General features: G+C 43.6%; 1 protein-coding gene across 1 annotated transcript in view; it reads right to left on the bottom strand.

Annotated features, from left to right (window-relative positions):
* LOC106149804 overlaps positions 1 to 14,249 on the bottom strand; it is a 44,772-nt gene that overhangs the window by 18,787 nt on the left and 11,736 nt on the right. Inside the window, exons 2-3 of the mRNA XM_013520016.1 lie at positions 391 to 548; positions 30 to 177 (exon numbers count right to left, since the gene is read on the bottom strand). Coding sequence (XP_013375470.1) covers positions 30 to 177; positions 391 to 548 — 306 coding nt within the window. The remainder of the gene's footprint in view (positions 1 to 29; positions 178 to 390; positions 549 to 14,249) is intronic.

Below are 14,249 nucleotides of genomic sequence, written 5' to 3'. Positions count from 1 at the left end.
CGGGCGGGCGGCGGGCGGCTGCTGCGGACCCGGGACCCCGGCGACCGCGTTTGCGCGTGTGGTTGCGAACATCGCGTCGCCGTAGCTGTGTCTCTAATAACCCTCCAGAATTTAGGTGAGGCGGAGCAAGTGCGCCTTGAATAGTTATTTTTTCAATCGCGAAAGTACTGCGTGCTCCTTAGGGGAAAACGCAGCTGCCGAACAATGCGGAGGCCTCCCCGCCCCTCGCCCTGCCCCGGGACCCGGGCGCTCCCCCCGCCACCCGCGATCCAGGATCCTTTTCTGTGCGTATGACGAATGGGCTTCAGGAGCAAAACTGGGGTGATCGCCTGCGGACTGTCGCCTTCCCGGCCCCGGGGCAGCGCGGCAGCCCTCCATTTTATTACACACTTTTATTTTTTGAAAGGTGCACGGCTGATTGATTGTTTATCGCCGAAGATGGTCGTCGGTGTTTCACCGATCGATCGCTTTCTAAAAGGGGGCTGAGCCCATGTTTTGAAACGCATTGTGAAACCTTTAGACTGTCCCAGGCCCGATGGGATACTTTCCTGCGAAACAGGTTGAGTAATGTGTTTACCCGGAGCTTAATGGTAGTTTACGCGAGGTCGGATGATTTCACGTAGCAGGTCACTAAGAGAGTTTACTTTTCGTGTGCATTTAAGTGCCGTATGCAACGATGAAAGCAGTTAGCTTTTAAACAGGAAGCAGCTAGTTCGCGAAGAAGAGCTAAGGTAGAAAAGTGGCCCAGAAGTTTGCGTTTGGAGGGGCACCAGGGATTAGATATTTTGCTAAGTGAACCTTAAGAGAGCTGAACCGGGAAGACAAAGCCAGCCAATCCCACTGTGTCATTTTGTGTGTTTGGGCCCAGAAGAGCTGCAGGTTTGGTGATTAATCAGTAACGTGAATGTGTATTTATTAAAAATGTACCGTTGTGTTCCTCTTGGCTCTCGCTTCCAGGGAAAACAGAGCTGAGGACATTCATCACAGGCGACAGACCGGTTCCAAACATACAGCGGGGAATAGTAGGCTAAGTGGTGTAGCGTTTGGGAACTGTGCTTAAAAGAAATCAAAAACATTGTGCCATTGTAGTTATTGTTCTGAGTAATGATATCCGCGTCTAACTTGCTCAGAACAGCAGCATACGTAGCATTCTCCCCATTCTATGCGTTAGTAAACGTGTTGTGAAAGATTGAACTGCTCGAGATCCCGTAGCTTTTTTATTAGTCCTGCCTGTTCAGACGCAGGTGGTGCTTAGTTTAAGAACCTGTGTTTTCTGTTCAGCCTTTGCTGCCTCCTGTTAATGAAAAACTGTCCTGCAACGTTGATCTTAGTTTTCTTTCTTTGCAAATGTTTCTTACAAAAATAGACATAAATATAACCATGTGCACTGAAAATAGTCTAAAGGCTCAGCCCTCAGAAACTTAAGGATATCCATCTCTTTTTGCTGTCGTGGTCCTGGAGAGTACACTCCGTTCCTTGTGCAGTCTAGACAAGCACTCTACCTCCGAGCTACTCCCCCAGCCCACTTTATTTTATTTTTCTCTATTGTTTTGGGGACAGGGTCTCCCTGAATTGCCCATGCTCGCCTTGCACTTGTGATCCTCCTGCTCAGCCTCCTGGGTAGCTGTGATTGCAGGTGTGTGCTCCCACCCCTAACTAATAGTGTCTTTGCAGATGAGGTTTCTGGTAGTCCATTAATAAATATTACACTTCTTGGTCTCCCGCCCTTAGGCAAGGGTGAGGGGTTGCAGTAGGCACGCCTCCGAGCTGTGCTAAATTCGGCTGCTGTGGTTTGTAGCTGTCACTGCTGCTCCTCAGGAACGGTGTGCAGTCACATAAAGTGTGGTGAACCTAGGTGAACTTTCTGAAAAGTAGTAAGTTGAAAGACTACAAAGAGAACCTTAAAGTTTTTCTTTACAAGATTGACATTTGGTTATTTAATTTTTTTTAGGTATTTTAATAGTTTCTGTTAATAGTTTCTTAATATGGTGTATGAATCCGTTTTAGTTTTCCTATAGATGTGGCATCTGAGTAGTTTAAAGAAATACTGCAAGTACTGAAATTAATAAAGTACAGTTAACTGTAATACATACTTGTGAAGAAACGAATGTATAGCAGAAGATTGGAGCTTTTATTTGCAGTTAGGGATGGTAGTTGCAGGCATATTTAAAGTGGCAAACTACACTGATTATCTCTTGCACAACTTACATTGAGTACTAGTGGGCTTATAGTGGTGTGACATACGAGTGTCAGCCCCAGAACGGCCTCTGCCGGGGGTGGTGGCACACGCCTGCAATCCCAGTGCTCAGGAGGCAGAGGCTGGAGGAGGCCGACCTGGGCTACATAGTGAGTTCAAGGTCAACCTGAGCAACATAGACTCTGTCTCACCCCCGCCCCCAAACAAGTATGTTAAGGTCCAGCTCTCAGTCATGCAAGACAAGCAGGCAGGGAGACTAAAGCTGAGAGTGTACTAGTGTGTATTTGTGAAAGCTATTGAGTGATCTTGTTACTGGTGGGAAGAAATAGACAGTTTTGTGTTGTTGTTGTTGTTTTTTAATTTAACATGAAAATCCTTTGGGGGATCTATATGTATGACTAGCCAAAGATAAATAAGCTGTTTGGTTCTCTGAAGGATACAAAAACAAAAGTACCAGGGGTGATCTCTGGAGTTTAAAATCCGTTGTTTTGGTCAAGGAAAAGAACTTAAAATTTACTACATTACATGCCTAAGGCAAGGGAGGATTAGATTCCTGGTTGGATGTTGAAGAACTAATTTGTCTAGATAACTGCTGTTGTGGAATTTTATGAAGGGCCTGTGGCCGGATGGATCTGGAGTAAGCAGCTAGTTAACTTGGAAAGAGAAGCCAGGACAGGAGAAGTGGGGGAGAGCCCGAGAATTGGCTGTCGGAGCAGACGGAGGGCGGAGGAGTCACTTCAGAGCCCGTGATGAGTAGAATCAAACATGTGGATGGGTGTCCGGGAAGATGAGAACTTAAAAGTTCCTTGAGCTTTTAGGTACTAAAAAAATACCTCATTCGAATTACCAGTGTCCTGCTGGGGTTGAGTTGGAATAATTAACACTTTTCAGTAACTTGGAGGCTCTTAGAAGCCTTCTGTAATAATCACATTGTAAGTTAGTTCAGCGTGTAATCTGAAGTCGCAGTCAGCGTTTGCAGAGCTGTAAAGTGTTCACTGAGAGCCTCCAGGTGGTCCTCCTCGGATGTTCGTACCTGCTCGCTTCCATTTCCTTACCTGGAGCTGTTGCTTCAGGTTTGCTTTCTCATTCATTTTTAGAGCTGTTTTCTCTCTTGGTGATTCCAGCAGACCGAGGTCTTCCTTCTCCCTTCGTCCGCAACCCTTACTTGCTCTTAGGCTCCCAGTTCTGTCTTTCTGGCCTCATTTTCTTTTCCTGATCAGCAGATTTGCCTTTTTGTTCTCCTTGGGAGTCTTGCTGGCTGTTGAATCAGTAGCTTTGTAAATGTAATTCTTTTCCTGGTTCCTTGTTTATATTCTGACCTCAGTGTTTTCTTGGTTGCCCAGGTTTACAGTCAGAAGGTGACCTTCAACTTTTTACTCTCTCCTTTTCTCAGGAAAAAAAAAAAAAATTGAGGGTGGTCATCTTTGTTGCATTTTAGTTCATGTGTACGGAAATGGATGCACCTTGAGACCATAGTGTTACTTAAGATACGTCAGGCACTGGCTGTTTGTGTCAGTCATCTGAGTCTTTATTCCATCGGAGTGCTGTCTGAATGCCTCATTCTTATTTGGTCCTGGTATTATCCCCACTTGACGGGTGAAGAAATTGAGTCTTTATGAACCTGAAGGAGCTGCTGGTAGATAACAGGAATCCACATGAAATTCCCAATTTAGATAGTTATGAGGGTTGTGCAGAAGTTACAATTTTGTGTTTCTCTTTCATCTGTTTCTCTTTCATCTCTTTCATCTTTACATTCTATGTTCTATCCTGTTAGAGTTTACCTTAGTAAGTATCTTTTGTTTTATTAATTAAAAATATAATGCTGTTGAGAATTGTGAACATAGGATAGGTTGGTGATAATGATGGGGGAAATTTTTCTTCTTGGTCATTTACTTTTTTCACTCTGTTGGCCAGGCTAGCCCCAAGTTCCTGGGCTCCAGCTGTCCTCCTACCTCAGCCTCCTGAGTAGGCACTGCAAATGTTTGCCACTTTTTCTGACTAACATTTGCTTTTTGGAAATTTAAAATGCATAATCATAGAATGGGACTTGTTCTTAAACCAGTTTGTCACTATACCCTCAACTTCATGAAGCGTAATCACAATTACCACTTTTAAGTTTTACACAAGTTTAAATTGACTCATTGATTTTGAAATAGTACAATCACATGGTTCAGATTTTAAGACTGCACAGCTCCATAGCTAACTTGTGGAAGCAGCCTATGTGTCCATAAACAGATGAATGGATAAAGAAAATGTATTTATAGCCGGACGTTGGTGGTGCATGCCTGTAATCCCAGCACTTGGGAGGCTGAGGTAGGAGGATCATTGTGAGTTCGAGGCCAGCCTGGGCCACATAAGTGAGTTCAAGGCCAACTTGAACTGCATAGTGAGACCCTGTCTCAAAAAAGACTGGAAAAAAAAAAAAAGAGAGAAAGAAAGAAAATGTATTTATACACAATGGAGTACTACTGTACCATAAAGAAGGATACATTTGAGTCATTTGTAGGAAAATAGATGTACCTTGGGACCATAATGTTAAGTGAAATAAGTCAGACACACAAGCTTAAATGTCACATGGTTTCCGTTACATGAGAAACCCAAAGTATTAATAAAGAGCAAAATGAAAGATAAATAGTAGGAAACAGGGAGGTGGCTCCTAAGAGGACCGACAGAGAGGAGGGCAGGAGGGCAGGAGGGCAAGGAGGAGAATGTAGTATTAAGATGTGCTGTGTGCACGTACCAGCTCCGTGGGGTGAATGTAATCTGTACTGCAACCTTTGCTAAGATAAAAATTAACCGAAACAATTTTAAGTGCCGCAGAAAATACATAAACTGGAAATATCTCTTCCTCAGCCTCCCATTTTCCCTGTTGGAAGGTAGTGGCTCATCTCTGGAATGGTAGGACAGAAACTTTTTCTTTCATGTGTACAGATAAATGTGACTGTTGCTTTTCCTTTTCACGTAGGTAAGGGTGAGGTGTATTGCACCACATTCTCTCCCTTAGCGTGTGCTCCAAGCGTCCCTGTACGGCGCGTCTGTTCCCTCGCTCTCTGAGGGGCCCTTGGGCAGGTGTCCTTTCAGCCATTGATTCTTGTTTACAGGAGATGCACATATATGTCTGTTTGTTTTATATTGACTTATTTTCTGTATACTTTTTATTTAGAACATTATATTCACATGGTGGCACACACCTTAATCCCAGCACTTGGGAGGCTGAGGCAGGCAGGTCACCATGAGTTTGAGGCCAGTCTGGGCTACATAGTGAACCTAAGGCCAGTTTGAACTACACAGTGAGACTCCATCTGAAAAAAAAAAAAAAAAGCTGGTAAATGATAAAGTAAAAAAAAAAAAGAAAAAGCTGGTAAATGATAAAGTAAAAAATAAAAGCTGGTAAATGATAAAGTATTTGCCTTTGATGTTTGTTTCTAGTAAAATCTAGTAAGTTTGTTTTACTAATTCATGTTTCTTTTATTTGTGAAAAATAACCTGTAGTTTGGTGCTATAATATGTAATACTTCTTATCGGAAACACATTAGGTATGATTTTTATAGTTCTCCTGATGCAGTGATATTGTTACAGTGAGAAATGGACATGTTTGGGACACTGAGACTGAGTAGGATGGAAGTGCCGAAAGGTCTGCAAAAGAAAGCATTGCAAAAGGGAGAAACATTAGCACAGCAGGATGAGAGGGCTATGAAATGGGAAGACGAAAAAGTCGCCTCCTTATTGCCAACAACTCATACAGAAACAATGGAACTTGAAAGAAGAGATGAAATTTTAAAAATTCCAGTAGTGGTCAGTAATTACAGTAATTCTGTGGGTGGTGCTGGCAGGGCTGACCAGCGTCTAAGAAGGTCTCCTGTAATCAGAAAGTGAGGAAAAATATTATTATAAAATATTTGTGCATCCTCTGGGACTTGTTATTTATTCAAAACAAGGGGATTCAAAAGTCATTTACAATTTAGATTAGGTCTAATAGACCAAATAATTGAAAAACATGGAATAGCAAAATGCCGACCAGGACGTCCATCATCAACGTCTTTACCATTACGTTTAGTGTGTGGATATTTTATTGAAATTATGCCCCCCACAGAAAAAAATGAAAGGTCAGCATGGCAGTGTGAAGTGTGTTTTTCAGTAATGCAAGAAGTATTCAGAAAAAGACTAAATGCTGATGTCCAGATTGTAACATTGCATTGTGTACTGAATGTTTTAAAATGTACCATATACAAAATATTACTAAATAAATTTGATGAAGTTGTCTTGTTCTTTTACAAAATTAGTGAAAAATCATGCAGTTCTTGTTCATCCTGTATTTAAATAATTGGACTGGTAAGGGGTTAAAAACTACAGTTTCACGTATGCTGTATATAGCTGCAGCAGTAGATGTTTATTTAATCATACTCCCTACCAGTGGACATTTAGATCACTTCCCATTTTCAGTATCACAGTTACTGATACAACATCTTCAAGGAAAAGAAGAGAAATGAAAGAGAGTACATCATTTTTCGTGTAGGGGAAAATAAATTTTGAAAGCTGAAGTGGATGTGTAGGGGTGAAAAAGATACGATATCTTCCACACTTATTATAATAAGATCCAGATTAAGAATGTAGAAGTGGGATCAGACTAAAAGGCATAATCCGGTGTCAGAGCAAGGGAAGCCTGGTAAAACCTGCTCGGACTCGTCTTGGCCTCTGTCGCGTACCTTCCTGGCTGTGGGGCAGGACCCTTCTGGAAAAGACCATGCGGTCTGTCAGACACGGTGGGTTTGAGGACTTATGGCCAGCTCTTGACACACAGTGCCAGGGGAAGGTGAACATAAAGTAGGGCTGTACGGCTACTCTAGTTTCTGCTACCTGCTTTGGGGAAGAGGAATTCTAGTTTCTGTGACCTACCTTGGGAAAAAGAGGAACGGAAAAAGATCGAAAGAGAGGCTTTTCTTTTGAGGCTCTTCTGTGTCCTTTGGGTCAGAGTACTCAGCATGAGAAAGCATCCTCCTTTGCGGGGTGATTTTCCGAGCCCCCAGAATGTTTTGTGGTTTCTTTTCAGATCTGATAATTAATGGGTGTTGTAATAACTTCTCTTGTTGCCGTGACACAATACCCAACACCCAGAGTTAAAGGAGGAAAGGAGCGTTTGGGTCACAGTGAGTAGAGGGTTTCGTCCGTGGTCAGCTGGCTGCGAGGCAGGGCGGCCCGGTGGAGGGCGTCACAGACAACAGTTCGTGGTCCCCACAGGACAGCAGAAGCAACAAGGGACAAAGACAAGACTCCGCTAGTCCCTGATACTGCATGCAGACTACTTGCCCTGGGGTGGCTGTGGCACTCGCACCCTTAATCCTAGCCAGCACTTTGCCAAACCAATCAGTGGGCTGATTTACTATCACCCCGCCCCCCTTTGTGGTACCAGGAATTGAAGTCAGGGTCTGGCACTTGCCCGGCAGGTGCTGCTCTGCGCTGCTGCTTTACATCCCCAGCCCTCGTCACACACCCTTAATCCCAGCGTCACACACTCGAGATCCAGCCGCCTCTGAAAGCGCTGGGACTGCCTGAGGCTTTGGGGGACATCCATGTCACGCACAGCCATGACAGCGCATAAGTGAATAACAGGAAATGCGAAATCGTGTGAAGGTGCTCGGTGGAATCTACAGTCGACAGTTGAATTGGCAGAGTGGAGATGACAGTGGTGATGGGTAGCAGCTTCCACAACAAATCGTCCACGCTGCCGGGTTAGTCCTGCGTGTACTTAGCAGTTATGTACATAGACGTGATCTCTTCCATCTGCAAATAAATGTCTGGGACTACGGCCTGTATCATAGCTCAGGTGCGGTTTGTCGCTCAGGGGTCTGTGCCATTGTGGCAGTGTCAAAGGTGATGGGACTTTCGAAAGGCAGAGTTCCGTGGGAGGTCCTTAGGTCAGGTAGGGACAGGGCCTCAGAGGTGGTGAGGTAGTTCTTAAAAAGGGTGGTTCCTGAGAGGGGTGCTTCCCTCAGCGAGGTAGTTACACAGCCTGAGCCTGGCCGCACCCCGCCGGCTGCCTGCGTGGCCTGACTGCTCTGCGCGCGTGCCTGTGCCCGAGCTGACCACCAGGGTGTGCTGCAGCAGCAGGGCCCTCCCCGGAGCTCAGCCAGCGCCAGCGCCGTGCAGTTGAATGTCCAGAACTGAGCTGACTACGCCTCTTTTCTGTCAAAACTCGTCTGTGTCAGGTATTTTGTCAGGGTTCCCGCAAGATGACCAGTTCAGCCTGCTTTGATATGTTTAACATGAGAAACCGGTGGAGAAGATGAACTGATCATCCTTGAGTGTTCTCTAGAAGAAAACATCATGGTCTGCAGCAATGCAATGTACTTTATGTGGTCATTCATTATTTTTATTGTAATGTTACTGTATATTCAAAAAGAAGGTAAAAATAAATAGAGTTATTTTAGAGTTAGAGCTAAGCTGATGCAGCAAGCCTTTCCCACCCATGTCTGCTCTTCAAGAGTTGCAGGGGTAATGGCTTTTGAGAGTCCTTTCAGACTTCTTTGGATAAGCGAGAACAAATATTTAAGCATCGGAAGGATGTCAGTCACACTCTTCTTGAATAATGGGAAGAATGAGGAAAGTCAGAGTCCTGTTGAATAAATAAGTGAAAAAGTGACAGTAGGACAAAAAGTAAACAAATGGTTCATGTACTTGGATTTCTTTAGACCAAGGGTTTTATAAATGCACAGTAGTACTGTGTAAACTGCAGTACCTACTTAGCTTCTGTCCTGTCTGTCCGTTTACATTTAGCAGGTCATTTAAGATTTCCGAAGTCAGGTACCTGCCTAACTAGTTGCAGGAGATTGTGTACTAATTGACATTAAGAATTAGTTTTTAGGTGTTTGCTGGTTATGGTTTTTTTAGCAGTGGTGTGTGTGTGCCGCCGGGCTTGGTCCGTATGGCTTAGTTTTTAAACAGGCAGGGCTCATTTGTGCTGACTCACTTCTGAACTCCTGTGATTCCCTTTCGATCACTTACACATTACTAGACACTGTAAACGTAGTGAGTAAAAGGTTACTTCTTTGGCTTTGCTTTTCCCTTGTGAAATAGCAGTAGAAATTCATTCAAAAAGATCAGAAAATACAGCTGAAGGGAAGAAGAGATAGATTATTGGGAGTGTTACTGTCCAGGCTGGTTAGCCTTTAATCCTGCGAAACCTCTGTGTTAATGAAGTCAGCAACTTGAAAAGCCCAGCTCCCAAGTTCTGCTGCCATGTATAAGTAAATTTCATGACAGAAGTATACAAAATGTGCCGGGCACGGTGGTGCACACATTTAATCCCAGCTTCTCGGGAGGCTGAGGCAGAAGGATTGCAAGTTTGAGGCCAGTTTAGGCAATTTAGTGAGATCATGTTTGAAAATGAAAAAGCTGAGAGTGTAGCTCAGTGCTCCTTGGGTTCAGCGTTAGAGTTTTCTCTGACTGGAATTGTGTCTGCTAGGGAGTGCTGTGTTGTTCACCGAGGTGGATACGGCCTTGACTAACGTTTCAGGAAATTCTAGGCGTACATGGCCAAGTACTTGATGGTTTAACTCTTGGTTGTGGGAGCCACGATAGGGCAGTGGATGGATCAGTCCGTGTACTTGTATCACTGCCTGTGGATGACCGGTGCAGAGCTTTTGATGGTGTGTCTCGTTAAATCTTTGTAGTGATTGTTTAAAATGCTGGGGCCTTAAGTTTAGCAGAAGGAAATACTAAGAAATGCTACATTTCTAAAAAAGAAACCCCATGCAGAACTGTCTTTGATTTATAATATTGGAAGGATGGTTACTGTATCCGTGTAATTCCTGTCAGTCATTGTACCCTCAGTTGTCATCTTATCTTGATGACTAGATTTTAAAATCTTGGTCAGTCTTTGTACCTAAATGTGAGAGTCAATTTTGGAGCACTTAGGTAGTCCAGTTTTAGTTTCAAGTAAAGGCCTGTAGGGGCTGGGGATGTGATTCAGTGGTAGAGCCCTTGCCTGGCGTGCATGGAAGACCCAGGGTTTGATCTCTAGTGCTGCAGAAGAACACCCCTCCCCATACAGCGAGGCATGGGCCACGCCTGCAGTCCTAGCACTTGGGGAGGCTGAAGCAGGAGGGTGGTGAATTCACAGCCAGCCTGGATTACATAGCAAGACCTTTCCTACTCCCGCACCCAGTTAACAAACAAAAGAAAGGGCCAGCATTGTTCTGTATTGATTTAATGCGCATTATAAATCCCATCCTGGAAGAATTACCTTCAATACTTAATCCATTTTAATTGGATTGACTTTTCCTTGCATCTGGAATAATCTGACTTTTTTTCTTTTATGAATCAAAGACATTAGAAATGGAACACGGGTTTCTACAGTGATTTATATAAATATTTGTTACAGTTTTTCATGAAATGATTTCACACGGCTGGGGATATAGCTCAGCGGCATAAGCACCTGCCTGCCAGGTGCAAGATCCTGAGCTCGATCCCTGGTACCAAAAAAAAAAAAAGAAATTGACTTCACACTAAAGGAAAGGGAGGGAAATCACCTCTAAGTTAGAGCAGTTGAACTGTCTCATTGTTCATGATGAAAAGTAGCTTGAGGTTTTGTTGGGGAGCCCTGTTACTACTGTGGAGTAACTGCTGGGGTATTCCCGTCTCTAAGTAGCACTTGATGAACGTAGCTCACGTACGTTGCATGTGTGTGTGTACACACACGTGTGCATACACGCATGGACATCCATGATGCACAGCTCAGGAGGCCCTGTTCACGAAGAATACAAGGTCAATTTAATCAGGAAGACACCATTTGTATGAATGGTGTTTCCTGGCACTGAGACTCTGATATCACATTTTCGTTTTTATGAGACTTTCTGTCTTGCCAAAGAGTCAGGCGAGTATTTTTTCCCCATTTTATAGATACATGAGCTGAGACTCACGATGACTTCATTTTTCTGACTCTGCTTTCTTTTCTGTAAAACATGGGTGATACTAGACTTTGTGATCTACGGTGCTTAAAGACACAGAGTTTGGTGTGAGGTAAAGCCTAGAACCGAACCCCAGTTTTGATTTCTTACAGTTGTAAAGTCTTATTTTCATCCCTCTCCTTGTGTCCCTTCCTTGAAAATAATACTATTTACATAGAAGTTTTTGAATAGCCAAGCGAGTTAATGTACTGAAAGCTCCCCAGAGTTTTATTTGCAGTAAGTGCTCAATTAATGATACTAATAAGGCCAAAAGCTGGGCAGAGTGGACATTCTGTAATCCCAGCACCCTGGGAGGGTAGGGCAGGAAGATTCCAAAATTGAGCCCCGTCTGGGCAATTCAGCAAGACCTTGTCTCAAAAAATAAATTTAAAAGGCCCAGGGGTGTAGTTCAGTGCCAGGGGCTGGGCTCAATCTCCAATAGCCCTGCCTCCCAAAAAAAGCGAAAGTAAAAAACATGGCAGCAGCATTATTTTGTGAGTCATATGCTACTTTTCAGAGATTATAAGATCAGTTTGTTGGCAGAAAGTGAGGGAACTAACCCGGTAGCAGTGTCCATTTAAGTAGAGGCCCAACTTGAGTCAGCATCACCGCGGCTACCAGAATTGTAAACAGTAAGTGGGAGGAATTAAAAAGCCTAGAATGAGGGTGAAAGCGATCGTTAGGGCAGCCCGATGTAGCTGTGTGTAAGCTGAGGATTTGAGCCCTCGTGGCTCACACAGGAAGGAAACGCGGAGTCAGGGCAGTGGCAGCGGGAGGCAGGGTTGGAGTGTGAGAGTGTTTAGGCTGTCCCTGTGGTCTGCGAGGCGCACCTGGCACACGGTTTCCCTGACCCTCCTCATGATGACTGCGTCACCGAGCAGTGGCTGAGTCGTGCTGGCTATCCTCCAGGACTCTGGCCCCAGTGTCTTACAGACCTTAATAAATACGTTTATGGTCCTGGGACTATTTCTTATTATAGCTCCAGAGTCATAGTCTTGTTTTGTTTTGTTTTTAATTTTTTTGAGGCAATTTCACTTTGTAGTTCAGGCTGGCCTTGAAGTGAGTGTGGCCCGGACTGACCTCAGACCTGCGGCAGTGCTCCGTGTGTGCCATTGCACCCGAATGTTTCCCTTTAGTGCTTTTTAATGCCTTCTGTTATGGGGGGAGTTGCTAAAACAGGTCCTGTTTCTGCATATAGGAATCTTTTTTGTTGGCCACTGTATCTTCCCGTTAGTATTTAGTAATATAACAAACAAAGAATTTATATGCAGAGAGTGTTGTCTGTCTCTAGGCTACCCTGGAGTCTTATTACATTGAAGATTTGACAAGTTTGAATCTATAGCATGGGTGTTGGTGAGTGCTTACACATGGGGTCTTCTGCTGAAATGATTTTTTTTTTGGTACCGGGAATCGAACTCAGGCTCTTGCACTTGCCAGACAGGCGCTTATGCCACTGAGCTATATCTCTGACCCTGAAATGATATTTTTTAAGATTGAATTTTTGTAAGTATTCAGAATGACTGTATGTAGCTTTCCACTGTCCTAAAAGCTCAAGGATCAAGCAGGAATGCACCGTGAGCAGTGTCAAGCTTGAATTTATGCTTAGGCACAATTCCTCCTAATGGTATATTAGAAATGTAAAACGTTTCCTCTTTCTTTCTCTTCTTCCATGAAACTACTCAAGGGCATGCTTTTGTTTTTAATTAAAAAAATGTTCGTACAGTGCGATAATTACCATGCCAAAATGTTAAATGGTTTTATTTGTTGCAGTGTGTCAAGTTGGTGCTTGAATAAAATTGTTTCAGGATTTTTGTAAAATTCTTGTATAGTTAGTCTTTAGTTATTTCACTTAGAGGACTTTAGGCTATCTTAGGAATATTGCCATACGTTATATAGAAGAGAACAGATATTCCAATTTTCATCAAGAAATAATAAGAGCTTCTCTTTTTCTACGGATCTTCCTTGCAATATTTTTAATTCTTTGCCTGATTTCCAGTGAGAAATGGAAGAGGGAGGGGTGGATGTGGCCTGCAAGGGTGCATATTTAAGATGGGTTGTGTTTGATTCCCTGTGGAACAGTGGTCCATGGAAGAGTAGTGGCCAATAAAGTTTGGGAGCTGTGGCAGGTAGGTAATGCCTCCCACCCCAAGGAGTCTGTGCTCTAATCCCTGAAGCTCGTAAAAACAGGGCTTTATATGGCAAAGGAGAGCTGGGGTCCCAGATGAAATCAGTTGTTAATCAGCTTACTTTGAGATAGGAAGATTATTTTGGTTTATCCGGATGAGCCCATTGTAATCACAAAGGTCCTTACAGTGGAGGAGAGTGGCGGAGTTGATGGTACCAGAGAAACAGCATTGTGCAAAGGCCTCCTTTCCTGTATTCCTGGCTTTGAAGATGGAGAAAAAGGCTGTGAGCCGGATGGACGCTCATACCGCAGTGCAAGTGAACAGATTCTTTTCTTGAGCTTCTAGAAAGGAACAGTCCCGCCAGCACTGATCTTAGCGCAGTGTGAGCCCTGTTTCAGACATCTGACCTCTAGAGCTGTAAGGCAATAAACGTGTTTAAGTCGGTAAGTTCGCGGTAATTTGTGAAGACAGAGAAAACTAATACAGGCAAGTATGTTGTGATCATTTGATTGCTTAGGGAAACGAGTGGTGTGTATTTAGGATGCTATTAAGTTGGGAGAACCACAAGTAAAATTTTCAAGTTCATAACAGTAATCTAGTAAAAATCATGAGGGATAGTGCCAGAGATTTTCACTAAGATCAGTGAGAGTAAATAAAAAGAAAGCTTATTTAAAAGGGGAGGGTTAACAAGCTGTCCTCAAGCTGATTTTCAGTAGAACAACCAAGGCACCCTCCTGTCTGGAAGTTTGACCGTAGGATGGAGTTCCAGGGAGGACCTGGAAGGTGCAGGAGCGGTAGCTGTTGCTCCTCTTAGTACACTGTTGGCAACTTAACTTGTCTGAGGTCAGAATGAGAGTAGCGTTCAGAACACAGAAAAGCTGGTGGTCATGTTTGAGGAAGCTCACCCCCCACCATCACTATATTTTTGTTTTTTATTTTTTTTTTATTTTAAAGAATAAAAGAAGGATAACATAATAATAG

This window comes from Chinchilla lanigera, unplaced genomic scaffold (assembly GCF_000276665.1).
Source record: "Chinchilla lanigera isolate Chin_1 unplaced genomic scaffold, ChiLan1.0 scaffold00053, whole genome shotgun sequence".
NCBI classification, from domain to species: domain Eukaryota; kingdom Metazoa; phylum Chordata; class Mammalia; order Rodentia; family Chinchillidae; genus Chinchilla; species Chinchilla lanigera.
The sequence above is the reverse complement of the archived record's forward strand: the minus strand, read 5'-3'. Positions and strand labels throughout refer to the sequence as shown.